Raw genomic sequence first — 11294 nt, 5'->3', positions numbered from 1 at the left:
TTAGGACAAGTATCTGAGTTGGTTACCCTTTGAATGCATCAAATGAGATTAATTCGTTATTATAACCTTTTAGTTTGATTTTGTATGTGTTTTTCTTTGATGGGTTTTTGTATGTTGTTTTATGAGTCTTTGGTGAATTTTCTATTAATTAAGTCTAATTAAAAGATTTAATTAATGATTTAATTTAATAGAAAATTATTATGACATTTTAATATTTAATTATATTTAATTAATTAGAAATTAATTAAATAAAATGAACTTAATTTGGAGATAAAAGTTATAAGTTTAAATTTAGAACATTAATTTAATTTAATAATAATATATTTAGAGTTTATTTTTAAATAAATGCTAAATATTATTGTTATTTAAGTTAATAAATATTTTATCAAATTAAACATTCGAAAATAAATTAAAAGTGAAAAAACATAATAAATTATTAAAAAGATTCTAGATCGCATGATGTGTGCATGAGTTGAAAATATAAGAAATTAATTAAAAAGATAAAACATGTGAACTTAATAAAGATATTTTAATAAAGTGTGCATGAGATTTAAAAGTTAATAAAGTAATTGAAAGCAAAGTCAAGTGAAAATTAAATAAAGTTATTTAATAATTCATTTTAACGTGCATGAAAATATAAAAGAAAAGATAAATAAAAGTTAATTTAGAGTTTGAGTCTTGTGAGCAAGGAGTCCTCTTGAGTGAATGCACAATTAGTGCCTCGATTTGATGAGAGAACTCCTTATCACCACTTGAGGGTTCATTTTCGAGGGAGACAAATTTGGATGCAAAATTTGGAAGCAAAATTTTGGGAAAATTATTAAAGAGAAGTTCTTGGATAGAAGCGAATTCTCTCACAAATCTTCTGGGCATCGCAATTTTAGCATTAGATTCAGCCAGGTTCTTGAGTTTTATGCACCTAGTTACAATTGTGTTATTTATATAATCATGTCTTCTTCGTGATTGTTGAGATCGAATTCTCTGGAATTCATTATATGATTCGTTTATTCTATTGTCTGAATCTATGAAAGGTATATTGTGTCTCATCTGTATAATATGACTGAAAGTAAACAAATTAATTTGAAAACCTCATTCATAGGTTAAAGAAAATTGTATTTTATCTGGGAAGGGTCGAAACAAAAGAAAATTTAATTTAGAAATTCAAATGGTTAATCGAATCTTTCTATCATATAATTAGGAAAATTGTGGATTTGGGAAAAGAAAATTCTAGGTTGGAAAAATTTGCATGGTTAATATTTTCTCTATTAGACTATAATTATAAATATTTATTTAAAAATAATAATAATAATAATATATGTATTATTATTATTGGAACTAATTGAAAAGGAGGGGCTTGCTTTCAAAAAAATATAACACATGATTTGTAGGCTGACATCATTAAATTTAAATATTATAAAATAATAATAATAATAATGGGAGGGGGTTTTACTACCCCCCACTTACCTGTGGAACACTATACACTGCTGACGCAAGTTGCGATGACAGTGGTATAGTGTACCGCTACTGGTGCAGACCCTGCATCAGCAGGGTACGTTGCTCGGCAACCCCTTTATGGGGAGGCCGACGATCTTTAAGAGTATAAGCATTTTTTTTTAAATCATTTTTTTAATATGTTTTTAAATTATAATAAATTTAAATCGCATTCGGTTTATTAAATTTTAAATTATATTAAATTTATAATACTAATTATTAATAAATTTATATTATTATTTAATCAAATTTTATTATTAAATTTTATTAATGTTTAATAATTAAATGAATTATTAATGAGTGAAATATAGTTAAATAAATTATTAGTTAGCTTAATTAAATTTGATTTAATTAAGAATTACTAATAACAAAAGTATTTAACGAAGTTGTAAAATTATTTATTATTGTTAATCATCAATAATATTGGTTTTACTAAAACTGTAATTATTCTATTAAAGTTAATAATTGCTAATTTAATAACTTAAATAAATAAATGATTATTCATAGACTATTTTTAGGATGTTGACTTTAATAATGAGGGTAACTTACAAATATTTGAGTTGATTAAACGAGTGGGTTATTGGGTGGAGTAAACTGAGATCTTATACACTTAAAACGTTCATGGAAATGCAAACTGAAACTTTACTTTTAACTCTATTGTGTATTTTCAAATCAATCCCAAACTATGGAACTGTATTTTTTTGTTTGTATTGTCTATGCTTTGGGGGTGTTGAGGGGTTGATTTAGAATTGACTAGTTTACGTTGTTACCAGAGGCTCGGGGGTTCTATGACTGTGTTATGATGTTTTGATCTCAATCTTTTTTAAACCCAACCATGGTAATGTGATGGCATGCTCTATGATGTGTGTGGATTATTGATTGTTATTGCTTTCCAGTCTTCTTGTCTAAAATTGAGGTGTATGTTTATGAGATACCTGACTTAACCATTTTGAGTCATCGATCAGTTATATTTCATTTGCTCTCCAATCGCTTTGACAGAACTGAAGTGTTTGCTATGTTCTTGATGATATCATGTTGTGACATATTTTGACTTGACCTTTTTGGAGTCTTCGATCAACATTATTTTGGAATGCTTTCTGGTTGCTCGTTGAGAACCAATGAATATTGTGATTTACTTTGGGATACTTTCCGGTTGCTCCTTGAGAACCAATGGATATTGTGATTTATCATTTGATGCTTTTCAGTTGCTTGTAGAGAATTGATGTGATTATTATGATATATTTATGATGATTTCTAGTCACTTGTACAGGACTGAGGTGGTTTTACTATAATTCTTTGATTTGTGATTTCATGAGCTTAGGGTAGGTTATCTATATGTAGTGTTGGGAAGTGGCTTGCAATGGGGGACAGGGCCCTAAGTGGTTGCTAGGGGAACTCATTGTAAGTTATTTTAATAAGTGATAACATTTACACTAAATGAGAGTAAAATGAACCTAATAAAATTAATTGTATGTTCTCATGCATGCCTCGAGTGCTAGTACGGACTAGGATGGGAGTAGAGAGAACGCTTGGTTACAACCTTGCATTCCATAGTATGCCTCGCCAGTACGAGAGGATACTAGTGGCCACATAGGGATCACTAGGGACCCTGGAGTCCTAAGCTAACTACCAAGGTAACTCCTACATGATTCGTGTGATGACACTTGCCCACTTACATAGTAGATTCTTATGTGTCTTTGTGTGCCTCTGGGTCTAGATGTTGATCTATGTTGGAAACTTTGAGTTAGTATACTTCTAGGATTTCCTGGACTTAGAGTGTATTTGTGTTATGTGATCTGATATCCTATTTGGGACTTGAGACTATCTCCTCAGGGTGATGGGAGTGGGTCGTTTAGGTTCCACGCAGTCGGGTGGTAGTGTTTTTTAACTCTTACCATTGAGATCCGTCCATAGTCATCGTGGCTGGAGCTTCTTGGGATGTGATTTATCATGTTTAGGTGACGTTATTTACTAATGCATTTCCTTATTTCAATGATTAATATGTTAGATTTCCTTATGTATATGTTGTAGTATGTTTTAGTAGTGATGTTCCTATTATTATAGTACTGATGATCTGTTCAGTGGCTTGGAATATTATGCGCAAGGGATGGCTAGGGCCTACGATGGTCTTATGATGCTATTGATGGTTGGGAGGAACCGTGCACTTAGATAGATGTGTTTTATGATGGATAGTTGTATTTGATGTTGGATGTTTATATCTTTTATGATGGATGGATGTATCATGTATGGTGGATGGTTTCATTTATCTTATTGTACTCTGTATCATGGATTTGAGGATGATGATGTGTTAATATTTTTACATATGTATATTCTTTTAGCCTTTCATACCTTATGACATGTACAATGGATGATTGAGCATTCTGAATTAATTTGCCAAAAGGCATTCGAAACAAATGTATATTACGGACATTAGATTTTCTAATTATTCTTTCACGTGGATGTGGTAGTTGTTAGACTTAGAATTAATTAAATTTAAATGTGACTCAACATCTTGGGATCCTTAAGGAATGGAACCTATTATGTATGCTTACAGTTGATTGTATGTTATTGCTTCTGCTACTATGTGTTTGATGTGTATAATTTATCTTTCTTGTTTCAAAAAAAAAAAATTGTTGGCAAACTTAGTAAAACTTTAGGTTAATTCTTTTGGATCCCTTGCGGGGGTGTTACACAAAAATGTGTGTGATCTTTGATCATGAGTGCTTCTCACATCAGTGGGGTGATGCCCCAAGTGAATTAATACATGTGGAGGAGATCTAGCCCTTTCCAGAACTATCTGGAAAGGTTTTTTGTTAAAAGGGAAGATTTTTGGGATTGTCCTATTGAAAGTAATATTTGAAGTTGGTGAGAAGGAAAATGACAATCTGAAGATGGATTCCATCTTCTCCTTGAATTCTCCCAACCAATTGCTAATTTTTAGAGGAGAGATAATGATTAGGATATTGAGAGGTATGTTTCAATTTGATGATGACAAGTTATGGGTTTGAATTACAAAGCTATTACATGTATTTTTTTGAAGACTGATCTTCTACCAATTAGATGCAACCTAGACATTTTGTCCCTGTTATTGGCATAGGCTTTATAACTTGGTAGTTAGAAAGAGGCTATGAAAGCAATGAGGATGTGTGTGAACCCAAGAATGGGTTGGTGATATAGTTTCCATCATGGGTAATGTTGAACCAAGGGCGGGGTTGTAAACACAAAAGGGCCAGTGGCGGATGGTGGAAGGTGCTAGTTAGGAGTATCAATGATTTATTGTGTGGAGTTTGTCAAAATCAAAAGAATTGCATATTAAGGAAGCTACAAAGGGTTGGTTTAAACATTGTTGTACATGCAAGATGCCAAATAGGAGAAGGAAACGTTGGAGACAGAGAGGATATGAAAGATAAAACATACTCCAAATAAAATAGTTGTGAAGCTAAAGCCAGAGATGGGTGTTGTGGGTCCAGTGAAGTAGTTGAAGAAAGCAAAGAAGCCCAAGGTTGACACTTGTGGATGTATAGTGATTCCAAAGGAAATAAAAAATAAATGTTAAAGAAATAGTTGGTGGCCCTAATTGACGTGGTGGGAATGGTAGAAAAATCCCATGTGGTTGTAACAAATTTGTGTAGATAATGATTTTTTGTAGATAAAACACTGTGATTTGGGTAGTCTGATCAAGATCAATGTATTGAGACTTTAGTCCCTCATGCACCGCACTTAAATTATTATGTGGATTTTATACTACCATCTGCAGAAGATAATAAATAAGATTGCTTGAGTTGATTGTGATTGCTTGGGGCACCAAAGAATGCTAGAGTTATTGCCTAAAGTCGATGACAAGTACTATTGAATGTTTTGTCTGCCATTAATGACTATTGTCCCACATGCACGGTAATCAAATTCTAGCCTGTAGTATAATGAACCAACCTACCCCCAAGCTAAGTACTGATGATGGTGTGTAATTGTGTCAAATAGGTGATGGGTACCTCAAAACCTGATTGGGAAATGCTTTCTATGATTTGAAAGTAGGGATTGTGCAATCTAACAAAAAATATTACAGTGGAAAGTACTTCGACCCCAAAATTTGCCACAACCAATGAAATATTTAAAAAGTGCAAGATATCAATAAACAAAATTAAACCAAATTCTAGTATATGAGTCAGCGTGCTAAGCTTTTTTATTGCAATATTCTTCACTCACAGATTGATTTAAGACAAGATCACATTTCTTGAGAAGAAGTATTCACATCTTATAAGTTCTAATATCATGTTAGAGTTTTAGGTGACTCTACAACACCCCCAAGGTCAAATGAAATACCGAGATAAATTCCACAAGAGAGATTGACAAGACAATTGTATTGAGATGCGAGAATGATATTATTGATAATGAGCGTCAATGGATTGATATCATATGTACATTATAGGTTTGCATTTATTGGCAATGTGACAATAGACAATGTAGAATCACATGCCCAACAAAGATAGATCATCCTTTATTATGAAATAAAGTACGTGTCATGATGTTGTCAAAGTGAAGATGAAAAAAAAAATGACCAAGTGAAGATGTTTACAAAATATGAGTTTTAGTAACAATAATGGTTAGGAGAACCTTAATAATTATTGACATGGTTATCAAAATAACGAACACTAATAGGAAAAGGGCTAACCAAAGCCATCCAAGGGTTTATGAAGAGTGAGATACATATGGAAACATAGATCTCATTGGCCCTACCCTACAATGGCAAAGGGGTAAAGGGTTCCAATGTCGATTCTAGAATAAGCCACAAAGATAAATATAGCTAAGCCACAAAGATAAATATAGCTAAATAATGAAGATCTAAACCTTGTTAAGATATTCAACTATTTAAAAACAGCAATTTTGTCAAAATAAGATGAAAATATTTTATAATCCTGACAAATATAAGTTAATTGATAGAATTACAGTGCAACAAAAGAAAAAACAATTATGAAAAACCAGCTAAATAGCAAGAACAGTAGTGAATATGTATCTTGTAATCTAGTATGAAAGCGAAGGCTCTTTCTATATAGAGAGAGACAATAAACAGGCGAACTGGCCCGAGACAAAATCTAAGAGCAAAGTCCTTGTTATGAAGGGCCTAACAAGATCCAGGCTTTTTGTTTCAGTTGTAAATGCTGGGCGCCCTCACCATCGTGGGGGACAAGCATTTAAAAAAGGAAGCTCGGCAAATTATGTGCCTAGGAAACTGCTCAACGCAACAAGATTAATGGGCATTCCTTCTGCTATTCCGCATCCTTCTGATTAGATACTGCCATTGAAGTCAATGGTGATGATTTCTTGTCTAAGCAACTCCTTTTAAAAATTACTTGAATGCTTCTGCTCTTTCTATTACTTTTCCACCACCAAATTATTTTACAGTTCCCAACCCTGCAATCCATGAGAGAAACCGGCACTTCACCATTAGACAAGGAAAATCACTGGATTGCATTAATGGCTGTTGCCAAGCTGATGTGCATTTATGCACAAGGATGAGATAAGAAAATATATTTTTTGGGTGTTGGGAAGAATATTTTAATCAGGGAACATTGAGATTAGATCTTGGGCAGGCTTTTAGATGAAATGAAATACACAAGTATAAAACAAGAAAAAGAACAATTTCTTTCGCATCCGTGTAAAGATTTTTTCTGGGTGTTGGAAAGAGTTTCTGAAGAATACTTTAAAGAGGGAACATTGAGATTACGTCTTGGGTAGGGTTTTAGACAAATTTACAAATTTACTATTGAACTGCAACTATATCATTTTAAACGGGGGGCATAGAGATTACATCTTGGGTAGGCTTTTAGATGAATTTACAAATTTTATATTGAACTGCAACCTAGATATTTGTTCTGTACTTTTATTATGTACTCCAATAGCATCCTTTGTTTGAGATCATGAAGCTAACAACGTTTGCAGCTACTGAAACAGTTGAATCTGGTGGGCATTAATATATAAATGTTAGGTCACTTCATTAATTTTATAGAAGATCTCTGTGAATACAAGCCCGTGAATTCTTTTATTTTTGGCTGTTTATTAAGAAATGCATAGACCTCACAACAGACAGAAATGGGGTCTCAGATTTCGTGTTGCAATCACTGCGGCACTAGCTTTAATGGCGTTGAGTGGGCTGTTCCGCTACTGGTCACACAATATTGTGTTCTTCAATGAAAGCGGTTCTGAATCAACCTCAAGGGTTGCATTCAGTGGGACTAGTAATGACCCCCATGAAATAAATCTCCTTGCGAGGAAGATTGAACATCTGCAGGGCATGCTTGGCCGCTCAATGCAGAAGAATGTGGATATACCAGATTCAGATTGTGGGTTGCAGCTCAAAGCAGAGAGATTGAATCACAGCAATTTGCTCGTAGAGATCGTGTGGAACTTAGACAAGATGCTAGAGATCATACAATCTACTTCGAGTTTGAGGCGGGAAAATGATGGGATCGAAATCAAAGAAGTGAAATCGGATTCAAACTCAGAGTCAGAATCCAATTCCGAGCCAGAAGAAGATGGAGAGGAAGATGAAGAAAACGGGTCTCTTCCTAGGTCAATGTTCCATTCTAGCGAGCTCAAGAAATATACAGAACCTAAGCAGAACAGGCATGGCAGAAAGAACTTCATGGGAGCCATGGCGGCTTATCCCACAGTTGGCCTGGCCTGCATCTCGGGCAGCCTTAAAGCAGAGCAATATATGCTCTACAATGTGTCTGGTAAGTGCCCAGATGATTGGCCAGTAGCCCAGGAACTAATGGTGCAAGGCTGCGATCCTCCCCCTCGCCGCCGGTGCTTGGCTGCTAAACCCCAAGGAAGGGGCAGGAGCAGGGGCAGCCCTCCCCTGCCCGTGCTCTCTGCCCTCTGGTCTATTCCAGACGATGGCAGCTTGCGATGGACACACTACAAATGCAAAGGATTTGCCTGCCTTACTTCCAAAAATAATACCAACAGGTATATCCGAACGGCTTAAACATCAGAGACTAAGGCTTGATTTCTAGTGCAAAAGTGTTAAATAGTCAAAGTTTGACTTACTTTTCCAGCTTAATTTCTTAGTGTGTGGTGTTTAAGGCTGGCCGGTATATGCTAACATAGTAACACTTCCCCCTTTTTGTTCCATGTCACTTCTGCTGAGAATGTTTCAATGCAATGTTCAAGTATTTATTCTTTTACATCTTTATATCTTAAATTATAATCTATCTTTTCATAAATAGCATTAAAAGTACTATATGTACACTATATACAACCACCTGTCCTCTGCCACTGCCCCTCTGTCATCCCCATCATCCCAAATTAAGGCCCCTCCGTCCCCTATCCCGCCATCCCCCATCCCCAGAGCAGTGTAACTATGCATGCTAATGAAATCCTTAGCTTGAATGTTTCAGTCTGTTTTACTGAAATGTTTTTTGCCACACTCAGGAGAATTGAAAAACACTGCTCACAAATGGGATCAATTTTCCACAGTTCATGAGTTGAAAACAGGAATATGTGAGTTGAAATTTTGTATGTTTATTTACATGGCGTTTTGAAGTACATCTAGAGATTCATCATCAGAAGAGTAGTAGTGATGGCATAAATTTCAAGAGAAGCCTAATAAGGGGGGGAGAATAATTACTTAAACTTTCTAGGAAGAGGAACAATGATGGAATGAATTGCCTGAGGACTCTTATGTTACTTCTGACTCCCTTATAAGAATCCTCCTGCAATTCATTCCATTATTTTTCTTCTTTCTCATAATTATGAGTATGATTTGAAATGTCCATGAAAATGAGCACACACGTATTTTAGTCTGAAGAATTGCTTACTAATTGCTGATTGTTTTATCTAGCCATATGTTAAAATTGAGACTATTTCAGACCATTTCAATCTTTTAGTACTCTGAAAAATCTCACTGCCTATCAACACACAATTCAAAGTTTTTTAAAGGAATTATGTCACTTTTAAAAATCAATGTTGAGAATCAATAGCAATGATGATTCGATACTATTCTGAGAAACATGACAATCAATAGCAATGATAGATACTATTCTGACAAATATTACAAATTCAACACTTGACTGACTCTTTGTACATTTGGAATCTAGATTAAGCAGGAGAATTTTTAAATATTATAAAGAATAGAGGGTCCACGCTCTACAAGGAATATGCAGTGCCAAAAATTTTACTCTGGATTCACGGTTTGTGCATTCAGATAGTACATTTAACCTAGTCATTATGATATTTCATTAAGATTTAACTGCAAAAATTTTGAGTCAATTTTTCTAAAATAGGATCAATACAGAGTTGAATTTCTTCACCTACGTAAAAAGCTATCCCATGTCGAATAGCTTTCATTTTTGCATTCTCAGAAATTAGTTTGATCTCCTCAAAGTTTAACTACATTTTTATGTATTTAAAAGCCATGAACTCTTATATTTTGCAATATCTAACAGGTTTAGGGAAAATGCCTATATGTTAGGCTCAATTTTGTGTTGAAACCTTTTAGTCCATGTAGTGGTTTATTAAGCTTTCCTGTCTGACAGTTAATTCTTTGTTACAGAGGATTCCACAAGTGTGCAGAGTGCTTCAACCTGAAAACTCATGAGTCCATGAGATGGATAGCCAACAATAACAACAGTGCAGAGTTCAGTGTGGAGGAAGTGTTGAGGCTAAAGGCGCCCGGCGAGATCAAAATTGGCCTAGATTTCAGCCCTGGAACAGGAACCTTTGCTGCCCTAATGAGGCTCAGGAATGTTACAATTGCCACAGCCACCCTTAATTTAGGGGCACCCTTCAATGAAATGATAGCTCTCAGAGGGCTCATTCCTCTATACATCTCTGTGAACCAGAGGCTTCCCTTCTTTGATAACACACTTGATATCATTCACACTACATTGTTTCTTGATGGGTGGATTGATGTGGAGTTTCTAGAGTTTGTTGTCTTTGATTGGGATAGAGTGCTTAGGCCAGGAGGCCTTCTCTGGATTGATAGATTCTTTTGCTCGGAGAGAGATGTGAAAGAGTATGTAGCAGTGTTTGAGAAGCTTGGGTATTCTAAGCTTTTGTGGATTGTGGAGCCTAAACTAGACAAAAATGGAGGTGAAGTGTTCTTTTCTGCTGTCTTAGAGAAGACTTTCAATACTTAGTCATGCAGAAAATCTCTGTTTCTGCAAGTTAAATAAATCCGATTTGTCAGGTAAAGGATCAAACAGAACAGACTGAACAAATTGAGAAATAATTGATGAGAGGAAGGACGTAATGGGCAAAGAAATTGAGAAACATTGTGTTACATAGTTAATATAGATAATCCTGTAGAACCCAATCCTTGGGCGATAGATATGCCACTTTTTAGGGAAAGTTTGTTATAGTTCAGAACATTTAAATTTACAGGGACAATCGGCACAAGAAAAAAAATATCAGGGGAAGAACCTTGAACAGCTGACTAACATACCCAAAATGAAATTATTTGGATTCATTCCATTATATCTTCATGATGGATCACAGAGTGTGATCACATTGATTAAAAAAATGTTACACATTCGATACCAGAAATATTACTGATAACTATTATGAATTGTGAATAACTAATATTCTTAGCATGGCTGCAAGGACAGAAGGATCTATAAACAAGTATTGATTGTTTCGCATAAAGTTTGATTGCGTGTTACAGACAACTTCAGTTCATCATTTCCAAGTATGGATCAGACAATTCAGGAAGTTGATTTAAAAAAACACACACAAAATGCCTTCGTGATTGGTCACTGAAGCGTAATCAAGTGCATCCATCAAAAAATTGGAGCATAGCGTTCCTC

At 34.6% G+C, this 11294-nt stretch overlaps 1 protein-coding gene across 2 annotated transcripts; it reads left to right on the top strand.

The window, feature by feature from the left end:
- Positions 1-6541: 6541 nt before the first annotated feature.
- On the top strand, positions 6542-11078 carry LOC149575018 (putative methyltransferase At1g29790). Of its 2 annotated transcripts, XM_089814876.1 has the most exons (3): positions 6548-6799; positions 7591-8457; positions 10043-11078. In XM_089814876.1, exons 2-3 carry the CDS (start codon positions 7625-7627, stop codon positions 10626-10628), a joined length of 1419 nt encoding a protein of 472 aa, XP_089671002.1. In that variant the 5' UTR covers positions 6548-6799; positions 7591-7624; the 3' UTR covers positions 10629-11078. The 2 variants fall into 2 exon arrangements, with proteins under 2 accessions (XP_089671001.1, XP_089671002.1); XM_089814875.1 differs by having other exon boundaries at positions 6542-8457.
- Positions 11079-11294: the final 216 nt, after the last annotated feature.

This window comes from Cupressus sempervirens, chromosome 2, assembly GCF_028749045.1.
Source record: "Cupressus sempervirens isolate cs-2001-9-10 chromosome 2, ASM2874904v1, whole genome shotgun sequence".
Lineage (NCBI taxonomy): Eukaryota > Viridiplantae > Streptophyta > Pinopsida > Cupressales > Cupressaceae > Cupressus > Cupressus sempervirens.
Note: the sequence above shows the minus strand (reverse complement) of the source record. Positions and strands in the feature narration are given on the sequence as shown.

Coding starts and splice junctions, on each gene's coding strand:
- LOC149575018 (XM_089814875.1), top strand. CDS start 7,553: ATGCATAGACCTCACAACAGACAGAAATGGGGTCTCAGATTTCGTGTT. Junction 8,458..10,042: donor TCCAAAAATAATACCAACAG/GTATATCCGAAC, acceptor TCTTTGTTACAG/AGGATTCCACAAGTGTGCAG.